Raw genomic sequence first — 13999 nt, 5'->3', positions numbered from 1 at the left:
TGGAAACACCAATTTTTAAAAGACTGGCTAGCCACTTTGGTTTAGACAAAATTAACCAACTGGTTTAAAAGGCAGGGAGATAGGTAAATAAGGCGGCAGACCAGCTAGGCATGGCAGCATTTAACCATAATGTCTTTGGGAAGCAGAGACAGGAAGATTGTAAGACTAAGTCAGTCTGAGTAAAACCCTCCCTATGTTCAAAATCAAAAGAAATAAGTGAACAAACTAGGCAGGTTCAGACAAAATAGTGGGATTAAAATCTTTATTAAAGAATGATATAACTTAGTAGGACAAAGAGTAGTATGAATTAAATCCAAGGAAAGTATATTTTTGTTTCTTCTTAAAACAGGTTTGGTTAAAACTTTGAGCTTCCCCCTTCCAGTCAATGTTTTTTACAACCTAAAACATCTTTGAATTACTTTGTATTAATACTTTCTGAGTATTAGCAGCTATTAAACTTACATCTCACATACCAATTCCTAGGAAGCTGGCTTTTGTATCAAGTCAACAAATATTTGACCCCTGTCCTAGCCTCTGAAGATAGTAAACACAAAAGGCAAAGTGCCCTGCCCTTGTGCGGCCCACACTCTGTGTGTGTGCAGTAGCGAACAGGGAGGTATGAGCTCAGAGAGGCCAGGAAGGAAGGTACGTGCTATAATGTCACACACACATGTGTGATCTTCACCAAAGTTCTGTGTACAGAAGAAACTATTTAAAATAGTGTAATCATTGTTCAAGTGGCGTTTCAGTGTACAGAAGTTATTCTCTGAAGCAAAAAGAAATATCCTATTGAGGAATTTTGTGAAAGGAAAGATCCCAGAGAAAAACAGGAGTGAAGAGGTTAAAGAACACTGGCCTGGAAGATTTAAGGATTTAAATCCTTTTCTCAAGGATTTAGCCTGAGAAAGCAGAATAAGTAAGAAAGGCTATTTATGCTGAAATCAAGATGATAAGGGATATAAAAGTTTTAAAAGTCAGAGAAATGTCCTGAGTTGGATACATGTATAACTGGCAATGTGTAAAGATACAAAAGCCACAGAATTCAATGAGATCACTGTGGAGGCTCAAGTGAGAAAGTACAGTCCCCAGCTGGTGGACGATTTGGGAAGGATTAGGAGGTATGTGTGGCCTTGTATGTCACAAGGCAGTAAACTTTGAGGTTACAAAAGTCCACACCAGGGCCAGTCTGTTCTGTTTCTGTCTGTCTGTCTGTCTGTCTGTCTCTGCCTCCTGCTTGTAGATCAGAAGTAAGCTGTCAGTTACTACTCCAGTGCCATGCCCGCCTGCTGCCACACTCCCCACCATGATAAGTATAGGCTCACCTTCTGGAACTGCAAAAAAGGCGCCTTGGCTACAGTGCCTCTTCACAGCAATAGAAAGTAAGACAACTACAGAAAAAGTTTTGAAAGGCAGCAGGTAGGGTATCCTTACTCCAAGGCAAATTACAGATTTGGGTTAGGGCTTTTTAAGTGACTTTTGACACTTATCTCAACATCTGGGAAAAGATCACAAGTGTCAGATAAACTTTAGGCTAAACTACATAAATTTAACTTAACTAAATTTAATAGTTTAAAAGATAAAAACTACACTTTTTGAACAATTCCATGGAGACTTTTTATGAAAAACAAATACCTATCATATATTAGACCATTTACTCCAAATTCCTTCAGTTTCCTTCTGTTTTCAGGATCATTGGTATCATCACCCCAGCAGAATATGACCAATCCCTTAGCTTTTGCCTCTTGGACATAGGATGGGTTTCTAAGGAGGTCTTCTGTATGGGCATTTATCCCCTAGAAGAAGAAAAATTCATTAAAGAAACATAGTAATTACAGATATTAAATAATCAGACTCCAGGTTAGTGTTCTCTAGAGGAGATGCAAGAGGAAAAAATGGACACATTTTTTTCCTTATAATTTCCCTTATTTAATGGATTCTATATGTATATATAGTACATATAATATATATAAAACATTAATATATAAATGTAATTTATAAGCACATAATGAATGCCAGTTTTTAGAACAATAGGAAACCTTATTTAATACTGTCTAAAATAAAATGAGAACTTACATACAAGCAACACTTAATGTACTCAGTCAGCTGTGTTTATCTATTTATTCATCATGTATGTGCATGTGACAGTAGTAATTAAGGAAACAATGATGGAGTGGGGAGTGAGAGCACTTGAAGGAAATACAGGGCATTCATGTGAAATTGAAACAACTTACCAAGATATTTTCAAACTGTGCAAAGCTCATTGCAATGGGTGTTGTCCGAGATCTGAGGTCCATGAGTTCAGGGTAAATATCAGACTTTCCTTGGGTCAAAAATAATATGGGATATTTGTTTTGCTTCTGCCGAACCCTAAACAGACAAGATAAAGGGGAAAGATTGGTAGGAAGATAACAAAATTACTTTGAAACTTTAAAGACTACTAAAAAGAAAACAAAACAGAAAAGAGCTAGGCATCATGGCTCCAGAAGGTTGAGGCTGGAGCATCACTGTAAGCTCAAGGCCACCTAAACTACACAGTGAATTCATGATTTACAGATTGAGACTCTCAAAAGCAGAACAAGAAAGACCAATCCATTACTCAGATACAGCCAAGTCAAACAAAGATTTAAGGATTTTATATTCAGGAACTGGTAATGGGAAACCTCTGGAGCTTACACCTGATATGGAGGACAAATGCCAGATATAGGGTTACAGGCCCCAATACAGGACAGACATAAAGGAGTGGTAGAGTGCACTTGACAAACAAGTGCCCTTCCCTTTTCAGGAAGAAAAGAAAACTTGGGCAACTGAGAGGATGTCATCTGGATAACCTCCCAAAAAGGCCTCCCAAATCCTAGCTACAGTCAAAGAATACAGCATCAATAAAAACAAACACACACCCTGAATATTACTTACATTGTACAAATATCTGCATCAAACGAAGAAAATATTATTCTCCTCTTCCCAGAATTTTCCAAAACAGTTTTTAAAATTATATCCAAAAACACATTCATATCAAAGTATGTTGATAAGTTGCCATCCCATACACCATCCTGTAAGAAAGGAAGGAAATTGAGAGGCTGTGATACATGCCGGAGCTGCAACATTAAATAAAGCCTCAACAACAATCAGCCCAACATTTAAAAATGTAATTATGTGTTTCCCAAAAGCATACAGAATATTACAGATACAGACAGTACACAGATTATTAAAGCAAAGAAGCATACCCATCTTTTACGCAGTTGCCCCTTTGGCTCAGGAGCAGATGAGCTCATAATGTAACATTCATCTCCTGTACCTACAGCCTACACCATGTCGTAATGTATTTACCTCACATGTTAGTTTGTTCTCTCTGCCTCTGATTCCTTTATTCCTTTCCTGCCATGCAGTAACTAGTTTTGTTTTCTATCTTTGAAATAAAAAATTGATTCCATATATAAATAAAATCATACAGTTATTTTTCTGTGGCTGGCTTACATCTACTTAGCAAATAACTTCCCAAGGTCTATTTAATGTAGCAAATGGCAAGATCTTATTCTTTTATAGAGTATTTATGTATCATTATTTCTCTGCCTGCTTGTCTAGTGATGGCCACTTAGGCTGCCTCTTTATTTTGCCTATTGTGAGCAAGGGGGCAAAAATTACCTTTACAAGAGAGTGATTTCAGTTCTTATTTTTGGTAGATACCCAGGAAAGCTATTTTTAATTTCTTTAGAAAATTGTTTTCATAATAGTTGTACCAATCTATATTCCTGCCCAATCAGGCTCAGATGTATTTTAGCCACATGATGGCCAATACTTGGTGTCTAACTTTTTTTTTTGATAACAACCATACTAAAGACGTGTGGCATATTCTGGCTAATGAAGCTGGCTAACACTTATTCCACAGATGAGAAAGCCAAAGGCCAGGAACAACTGACTGCCAAGGACCACAAGGTTATCTAGTAGTGGTAGCACAGCAATAATAATTCAGGTGCTGAGACAACAAGAATCAAACTACCAATAGGCTTTTGTCTTTAAACTTAACAAAATAAAAGCTGTATCTCTGGAAACCTTCAATATACTATGACTTAACAATTTTGACATCATCTTCAGAAACCATAGGATACATTAGTCTTTATTAAGTATTAATTTTTAATACAAATTATTAAATGTCTCAGTCAAAATAATTCTAGAAGCCTCAGCAGACACACACATAATTATGTACTAGGAAAATCTTGGTTTAGAATCTGCTACCTCTACACCAGGACTACCTTAGCCTGTTCCAAACAGCATGATTTGAAGGCAGTTATTTTTCTATACTGTTGGTTTAAATGGTCAATTACTTTTAAAATTACGTGTTTATGTGTGAGTATGTCCCAGGAGGCCAGAGACACTGGCTTCTCCTGGATTTGGTTATGAGCAGTTTTGAGGATCTGGTGCATAGAATGTACTTGTATCCTTTGCAAAAGCAGTAAGTGCTCTCCAGTCCCAATAGTTAATTAACCATTGTTCTCCTAGACTAGCATGAAACTCCAGGAAAACAGGACCTTATTTTGTCCTTATTCTACCTATGTTCTCAGCACTCAGAAAATGCCTGGCCTTTATTAACTTCTCAGTAAATATTTCTGGATAATGAATGACTAAACCTGGGACTGATTTAAAACATATTCACAGAAATTTCTTCTCCTAAATTAGTATTAAAATCTAAAAAAAAAAAATGTGTTTAGGAAATTGTTGCTTAACATATGCTTTGATGTAGAATATATAAAAAAAAATTAGTGAGAGTTTGACTATCTACTTTTTAAATATACCCAGAAACTGTTTTTATTAATGCATACTGAGGCCACTTACACACCAAAACTTTTATAATATATTTTCAGCAATTAAAAAGTATTCGTGGTAGATTTATTTTGTTAAATAACAAAGTAAAAAAAAAGTTTTTAAACAGCAGCAAGTTTAATATCTTTGAGAACTCAATAATCACCACAAAAAGACTCTTGACTTATTAAAACTGTGCAGGTTGGTGAGATGGTTTGGCAGGTAAAAGTACTTGCTAACCAAGTCTGGCAACCTGAGTTTGATTCCAAGTCCACGGTGGAGGAGAGAATAGTCTTAAAAGTTGCCTTCTGTCCTTCCCGAGTGTCATAGCACCCATAACCATATTCACAAACACACGTAACAGTTTTTCTTTTCTTTTTTTTTCAATTCTAAAAGGTCTAGCAAGCAATGTGCTTTAATGAAATGAAACAAGATTTCAGTTTTACTTAATCTCATTGAAAAAAAAAAAACAGAGTAACAATAAGTACTTACCCTGTGTTGGCAAATCCATTTTATTTCTATATTAAATCCTACATTTTCTGGCAATGATTCTAACACCTACAGTGTTGTTTGTTGATGATGAATTGTGTTGTTTTTGGTTAAGATGGATGGCAAAATAAGAAAAAAAAACACAGAATTATTACAAAAATCAGTTAAGATTATATTACCAATATATCTTTTTGTCATTATGATCTACTAACTTTTCTAATATCAAACTGAAAACTGTAGATTTATTTTATTAAATATGATGCACAATGGTTGCTCAGAATGCATGAGGTCCTAAGTAAATTCCTACCAAACGCAAAGGCAGAAATAAAACATGGACAGAAGCCTAGTTACTAGACAAGACCACAAAGAACTGACTTGAAAGTGGGGATCATGATCTCTCCAGCATCTACATGGACTTTCCTGAGACTGTCCAAATTGTCTCCAGCTTTTAAATTATCATCATCATTATTTCAAAGACAGGGTCTCACTATGTAGCTCTAGCTGTCCTAGAATTAACTATGAAGATAAGGCTGGTTTCACAGAGATCTATCTCGTTCTGCCTCCCAGAGTGCTGGAAAGAAAGGTGTATCACCATGACCAGCCAATGTTTAAAATCTTTATACTATCTTTTTGCTTTAGATCTTTTCATAGTGAATTTCTGAAATGTCCTGTTTTAGATAATGAAGCTTATGTTCTGTCCAAACTCTAAGTTTTAAATACTACAGAGAGGCCTCTTCCACCATCACAGCTCACTTTCACCTCTTCCCCTCGGTGCCCTCTTCTCTTTGTATAGAAATATACAAACTTACTACTGTCATCAAATCAGCCCAGTGAGAGGGAAGTCTTACTCAAGTGGTCAGTTAAGCTATTCTTTAAATGAAGCACAGCCTCAGGGGTGATAGGCAGCACCCGAAATCCCAGTATCTGGGAGGAGTTCAAGAGCCTAGGGAGCCTGAGCCACATGATAAAATGTGTCAATCACCCTTTGCTTGACCAAGAACACCCATAATAAGCTTACATTGATGCTGACTTTGACAGAGCCCTTTTAGTGCCCGTTTAATAGAGTAAAAAGAAATCATTCATGCAAACAGATATCAATAAGATAGCCCTGTCCAGGTGTTCCTTAAAAAACTTACCATCTTAAGAGAAGGAAATGGCTGGTTTTCAGAAAAGCTATTTTCCTCCTCAGACAGAGATTCTGAAATTTCAAATTATAGAAGAAGCCTGAGAGCAGATCTTCTACCAAACCTTAGGATAGATAACCTGTGCACTGAAGTAATTACCAGATCTAAATAAGAAACTACTTCATGTAAACACCATCCTTTGTGGCCCCAAAGTGTTTATTTTCATACACAGCTGTTAAGGTGACTCTGACTAGTAGCCAGTAGTAACTCATCTCTTGGTGGCATTTGGAGTTGTATCAAAACCAGCTCTCAGAAATTATAGAAAATCTAAGAGCTGGGGCTGTGGCTCGACCTGGCTTGACAGTAACCCTGGGTTCCAGCTTCAGGAATGGATAAAACTGGGCATGGCATACACCTGTAATCCCAGCACTTGGAAGGTAGAGGCAAGAGGATAAGTTCAAAGTCATCTTTGGATATATGTGAAGTCAAGGCTTCGTGAGCTACAAGAAAACTACCTTAAAAACAACATTTATAGCTACTTTTGTTATCATAATCTCTTAATCCAAAATAGATTACATTTTAAGAAGCACAGAAGTTTTACCTAAAAGAAAAAAAAAACCATGTACAGTTCAAATATATTAGTTTAAAACTAAAATTAGGTAAAAACTTGAATAATTAAAGGTAAGCCTATGAAGACACATAATGAGATAACCTTGGTATCTAAAGCACCTCATAACCCTTCAAAGGTAGTCACCATGTGGTTTTCACAAAGCACATCGAATACCTGTCTTTTGTACAACACTGTGCAAGTCTCTGGGACTATGAAACCACTGTCCTGACTTTGAGAACATATTCCAGCTAAGAAAGGGGGTGCAAAAGCAATGGGTTTCAAGAGGTATAAAAATCACTGAGCTCTGTTGAGAGAGGAATATAAAGTGGCACTAAACAGTGATGCAGGAAGCAGGACATTCTGGGAGGACACTGAGGCAAGAAGTTGTTAAATAAAGTGACTTGCCATCCATCACAGCAGGAGAGGAGAGAGCTGATTCAACTCCTGGCACTGGAATCTATACCTGAGGGGCACTCTACTTGTAAGGTTAAGAATTTTTGGAAAGAACTGAAATAAAACTAAGGAAAGTAGTGAAATGCTTATTTACATGTAACATCCTAGTTTAAAACCAGTTCACATCTACAAAATTACATACTACAGTCATTAAAATGACCAAAAATAAAAACTATATATTTATGCCAATCATAAAACAAAAAGAATGCTTCCAAAATATCACATACGTCTCCGGTCTTTGGTTTTTAATGCAGTCACATGAGAAAGCTAGAAAACAAACATACAAAATGCAATTAGAAAAAAAAACCATAGTTTATGCGAGCAAATATGTAAAGGTAATTGGAAGAGCTAGCAAGCCAGAACAAACAAAATGTAGAATTACCAGTTTAATAATAATAAACACTAAACTAAGCATTGTATGTACTATCTATTTGTATACATGCACATGAAATCATGACCAAATCCTAAGAGGGAAGGAAAAGGATACAAAAACTTATAAGTTAGAAAACTATTTGTACTTAGCTGTTTAAGTATCTAATAGGAATGAGATAAGAAATCATGCAAAATACCACAGTAAAAGAAATTATACCAATATCCTAGTCTGTATAAAAACTATCCCATGCATGTTGAATGTACATAGAGTATTACTAAATCAGACAAATGTAAATAAACCAAGCTGAAGAGAAATTTGTATTTTGTGTCACTGTTAATACCTTCAATAACTGGAGTTGGTCAAATGTTAATTCTTTTACTGGGATTTCAAACAATTCAACTGGATCAGCTTCAAATTTCTATTAGAAAAAGGGAGAAATAAATCTGTTTTACTATTTTTGAATGTTTGCACTACATACATACATCTACAATCTCAATTTACAGATGAGACAGCTCTTAGGTATCCTGACCCCATGCAGAAAGAAACAGTCCTGACTTAACACTGCAGGAGCTCTTGTTCTAGTTTTTTTTTTTTTTTTTTAATTTTATTTTTTCCTTGTGGTCCTAGAAGAGCCCACAGCCTTCCACATGCTGGGCGAAGGCTCTCCGAGGCTCATCTCTGAGCCTCGGTTTGCACTGCCAGCAGCCAGAGCCGCACCCTGAGACCCTAGCTTCTGTTTTACTGCAGGCAGCCAGAGCCTGGAAGAGGCATCTGAAAGGGAGGAAGCACCCCCGACAACATGATGTCAGGCATCATTTTTACTGCCTCCTTCATGCGGTATCCACTTCATTTGCCACTTATTCATGCTACATGCCTAGGAACTCAACATGCAAGCACTATAAGCGATTTAATGCTGCAAATCAACTTCTAATTTTTCTAAGCCTTTTTAATATTCAAACTACACTAAAAGTGGCAGGTGCACACACAAAAAATTCTACGAAAATGTGTCTGATTATCTATAAGCGATATTTAAGAATGATGAGCTAGCATGTATCAGCTACAGGCAAATCTACATTTTAAGCCGTATCAAATGATGTACTGTAGGGAGTACCACTCTTTAAGGAAATGAGTTAAGGTACCACCAATAAATCAACTCAATATTAAAAGTCATTGCACAAATATATCCACTCATGAACATTGGTACAAACCTGAGTATGCACAAATTTTTTCTGGAAGGACACACAAGAAACTATTAAGAATAAGGGAATGAGATCAAGGAAGGGGGAAGGAAGATTTGTCATTCATTTCATCTTCTGAACTACTTGAATTTTTAATGGACACAGTGAATTGATTTTACATGAAAATGCTAACTTAAAAAATAAAACTCTAAGATAAAAATATATGCAATTCATTTCTTTCATTCACCTATTAACTCATTTGGATTCAACTTCACAGGAAGGAGATCAATAATACTCTTCAATAAGCTATGTTAGAAACTTTCTCTTGTAGCAAAAATGACCTTCACTATTGCTCCTTAGTTATTCATTTGCATAGATGAATCCTCTCCTTTTGCCCTTCTGATACTATGTCACAAAGACAGAAGGGTCTTTATCTAGGTCCGTACTTAAAACCTATCTGCTAAGCAGACAGAGCGAACTATCTTGTCAGATTCTACTGTCCAATAGCAGCAAACTGGCTAACTTTAAACCAGATCACTGAAAATGATAATTTAAAAAAATCCATGAAGAGCCTTACTAATTTAAATCCTTTAGAAGATATCTGGTTCATGTATACGCTCTGGGTCAAAGTATAATACTGACAAGTACATTTCTAAAACAGTAACGATAAATCTATGTACTCTTCCTGTATCACATGCTCCTCTCTTCTTACTGCTTCTACTGGACCTGTGTCTCACTGCTCTGTAGTCCTCAGATTCCTGTATCTCAATCTGCCTTGACTGCGAGGCCTTCTGCAAAGTGATGCCACACCACTCCACAGTGGCCCCTTATAGCTTTGGCTAAACTGTGCCAGCTGATTGAGATATGAAGCAGAAATAGATGGAGTCATGGGGAAATAATCTTCCTCTTCCGCCTCAATACTGCACCCAAGGGACCAACGCAGAAAAGACTCGGCATGTCCCTTCATCATTAACATCAAAAAGCAAATTCAGCGACACTGATGCCTGACTCTAGGAAATCATTATTCCATAGCAAACCTTATCTCCTAATACTATAAAGGTAGTAATTCACTAAGCAAAAAAAAAAAAAAAAATTACCATCTGTAACAAATAACTTAAAATGTAACAAACTTTTTTAAACATCTTATTAAGTGTAAAATACAAGAATGTCAACATACCCTTTTCATAGTCAAACAGCACGTGAGATCATGATACACCACTGGCACAAAGTCCTTTGAAAGGTGGACATCAAATTCTACGAACGCTGCACCCTGACAGAAAAGAAAGTGAGTGTTTCAAACAAGCAGACAACACATTTCTCACCACAGTTTTTTTTTTTTTTTTTTTTTTTTTGGTTTAGGGTAAAATTGTAATTTTGTACAATAAAAACCATTTTATGAGTACCCCACTTGAAAACTTCAAAAGCACAACCTTTTCCTGGCCCAAAAAAGGAGTCTGTTGGAGTATCCTGATCCATCTGCAAACAGTCACAGCACTAAGAAGCAGCGAGTAAGACAGCCTTCAGGGCATTGCCCCTGTCAGTGCACTGAGCAGGAGCACAAGACTCCCTGTATATATTCCAGCTAAACAACTGAGCCTCAGAGAGAAATAAGGAAAAGAATATGCTACAGAACCCCCTCAACCCTGCTCCTGAGTCATCTGAGAAGTACAGTTCAAAAAAATTCTAAAAAATGATCATCATAGACCATTCTGGAGGTGGCTTGGAAGTTGGAGAACTTGCTGCTCTTGTGGAGGATCCAGGTTCAGTTCCCAGCTCACAAGTCAGGTCACTTAGAACAATCTACAATCCCCAGGGGATCTGATGCGCTTCTCTGGCCTCAGTAGGCCGAGCGTGCATATGGTGCGTGAGCGCACACACACAGTCCCACATACCTACATGCAAATTAAAATTCTTTTAAAAATACCATACAGTTTCTAAGAGAACTACACTATTTCCTCATAGTTCCACCTACACATGAAAGTCATATTTTCCTAGTTAACATAATCACACATCTGAAAGAAAACTTTACTAAGAGATAAAATGCTGCTTAGTTAGCAACAATAAGCTAAAATTAGTTCCCAATTATGAACTATGGTCCAGTACACCCCTGGATTAGTTTAGCTTTTCAAATAAAAGACAAAACTATATACTAATTTTTTTGATACAGGATCTCACTGTGGAGCTCTATCTAGCCATGAATTCACAGAGATCCAAACTGTCCCTGATTCACAGGTGCCACCACTCCAAGTTTAAATTAGTCTGGGAAGTGAAAACCACTGTGGGAGGAACTAAAAGATGCCCTTTCATTCCCCATCCCAGTTTAGTGTAGAGCCTGAGTGACTCTGGTGAAGGACAAAAATGAACTTAATGATTAGGTAAAAAGTTTTCTTTTAGAGTATAGGATAATGTGTGGTACTTCACACATGTATTGATACATTTTTTTTAAAGTCTCATATAGAGGAAGACAGATGATAGTTCAGTGAGTAGGTGTACTTGGCACCAAGCCGATGACCTGAGTTCAATCTCCAAGATTCACAGAATGGGAGGAGGGTACCAATTCCTCCCCCCTCCCTGCACCCCCAAATAATAAAATGTAATGAATTTTCTATTATTCTATTTCTATTCCACTACCTTCTATTAGCATTATTTCTAAAGTAAAACCAAGCATTAGGAACTCAAAAAAGTAGGGGACATGGTGGCTCATTCTTGTAATAATCACAGCACTTGGGAAACAGAAGTTCAAGGCCAGCCTAGCTGAGCTCAAATTTGAGTTTTAAGTCACCTTCTGCTATTTTTTAGACACAAAGACCCTCTGTGTGTGTGTGTGTGTGTGTGTGTGTGTGTGTGTGTGTGTGTGTGCGCGTGCGCGCGCATGAGATGGGGGTGTTAAAGCTTTTATTAATTTTGCACCCACATGATGGCTCTCTTTCAATGGTTGTACAGTATCTGACATCTTCTGGCTTCTAAGGAAACCAGACACACAAACAGTGCACTTACACATACACAGGCATACACATAAAGTATTTTTAAAGGTTTCATATTATTCTGTTATTTACATTTAAATCTTCATCACAAATATAAGCACAAATACCAAAAGGCATTTATTTGTCACTTAGAAACATTTTCAGAATAGTTTTCTTTTTATATGTTAGTACAAAGCTGTACTAAGAAAGGATACTTACATGACTGGCAGCATTTCTTAAAGAAGCGATAGTATTTTCCTGTACCTTAGCCAGCCTAAAATAAAGAAATACAGTCATCAAGGACTAAAAAGAAACACTGTAGTAAGCCAACTACATCACATCTTCAACAGTGAAAACAGACTTACCTTCTATGCTGAGGCTAATTTTACTATACTCAAAATATGATAGTGGACACTCTTGGCTGGTATGTGCACTTATTTCATAAACACAAGCTGTTACTGATAGATGTATTCCACATCACAATACATAGCTTCCCTGTACTGGAAGCTGGAATGTGCCCGATTAAGGAAAACAATCCTTCCCAAGGGAACAAAGAAAATAAATATACTAATAAAGCCTCCAAATGACTTCATACTGGCAACTATGGGGAACTGGGAATGACTGACACACTAAATATGAAAAAAAACAGGCATGGCCATGGTGCTGCGGTAAGTAGGCACGAGCACACACACATGTGCACACATGCGCACACTCACAGGCAAGGAGAGAAGTTATTAACATGGAACTTGAACGTGCTTCTTCTTACTTAAATGTAAGCTGACTTGGTTTGGAGACCTAAGAGATCATAATGATAACCACAAGTCCCAAAGTAACCTCAGAATCACTTTTTAATTTGTTTATTTTTTAGAAACTAAGTTTCTCTTGTTTCACATCTGCTATAAGTGTGTGAATGTAAGTAGAAGTATATTATAAGCAGTAAGGGACAGCCTTGGCTGTCCTGGAACTTGCTGGTGACCAGGCTGACCTTGAACTCACTTGCCTCTTCATCCCAAATGCTGGGATTAAAGGCATGTGCTACCAGTGCCATGCCAGAATGATGGAGGCTGGAGATGTGATTCACTGGTTAAGAGCACTTGGTATTCTAGAAGATAGAAGTCTGCCACCTGGCATCCACACTGGATGGCTCAGAATAACCTATAACCCCAGTTCTAGGTGATCTGACACCCTTCATATTCCATGAGCACTACACACACACACACACACACACACACACAGAGAGAGAGAGAGAGAGAGAGAGAGAGAGAGAGAGAGAGAGAGAGAGAGAGAGAGAGAGAGAGACTATATTTTAAAATAGGATTAAATTTTATAGTAGAAAGTCTAGAGCAATGAAATGTAACACTGACAGGTTTATAAAACTGAGAGGGAAATACAACTGGATTAGGCTGGCATTTGTGTCTGACTTGTGAACTCTATTCCTTGGACTTACACTTCCATAGAACCAATGTTATGGAGAGAAGAAACACTAAGGATAGTCTTGACCAACCCTTCCAGAGAGGAGGAAACTGAGACCGAGGGGAAACAGAGCAGCTTGCAAGAGTAACAATCAAGAGTGATAACAAAGAGGCCAAAAAGCTTTGTGCACTGTAATCTCCATCCTGGCTTTCAATTTTTAATGTCTTTCATTATGTAGCCAGTATATAGACAAGATTGAACATTATCTCAGGAAAGACCTTGCTTCTATTGAAACAGTGATTCCTTTCATCACCACTTTCCTTTAATTCTATGGATAGTAAAAAGGCATTTTCTGACATTTTGCAGGTAAAATCCCATTAATTTTACCAAGCTTGAGCTACTGAATAGTAATCATATCCAAATATTCAACTTACTTGGCAGTTGTTGTTGAGTTCCCTGCACCACGATGTCCAACATCCAATGGTATTCTTGGTTTCCAATACTTGGAAAATGAAGACTGCATAGAACAACTATATCCTGGTAATGGCTTGATGATGATAAAATCAACTTCCATAGAAAAAAGCGGGGAGGGGCATGAT

The 13999-nt window shown here is 37.2% G+C and overlaps 1 protein-coding gene across 2 annotated transcripts in view; it reads right to left on the bottom strand.

The window, feature by feature from the left end:
• Window positions 1-13999, bottom strand: part of Gpcpd1 (glycerophosphocholine phosphodiesterase 1) — a 44753-nt gene that overhangs the window by 4495 nt on the left and 26259 nt on the right. For both annotated transcript variants that reach the window (XM_028754221.1, XM_028754230.1), the window contains 10 exons: window positions 13835-13967; window positions 12207-12261; window positions 10202-10294; window positions 8187-8264; window positions 7701-7740; window positions 6423-6484; window positions 5290-5355; window positions 2914-3050; window positions 2232-2367; window positions 1633-1793 (listed from right to left, as the gene is read on the bottom strand). In XM_028754221.1, the coding sequence (XP_028610054.1) occupies window positions 1633-1793; window positions 2232-2367; window positions 2914-3050; window positions 5290-5355; window positions 6423-6484; window positions 7701-7740; window positions 8187-8264; window positions 10202-10294; window positions 12207-12261; window positions 13835-13967 (961 nt within the window). The remainder of the gene's footprint in view (window positions 1-1632; window positions 1794-2231; window positions 2368-2913; window positions 3051-5289; window positions 5356-6422; window positions 6485-7700; window positions 7741-8186; window positions 8265-10201; window positions 10295-12206; window positions 12262-13834; window positions 13968-13999) is intronic.

Source organism: Grammomys surdaster, unplaced genomic scaffold (assembly GCF_004785775.1).
Source record: "Grammomys surdaster isolate TR1022 unplaced genomic scaffold, NIH_TR_1.0 129, whole genome shotgun sequence".
Classification (NCBI taxonomy): domain Eukaryota; kingdom Metazoa; phylum Chordata; class Mammalia; order Rodentia; family Muridae; genus Grammomys; species Grammomys surdaster.
This window is presented reverse-complemented; position numbering and strand designations above follow the sequence as displayed.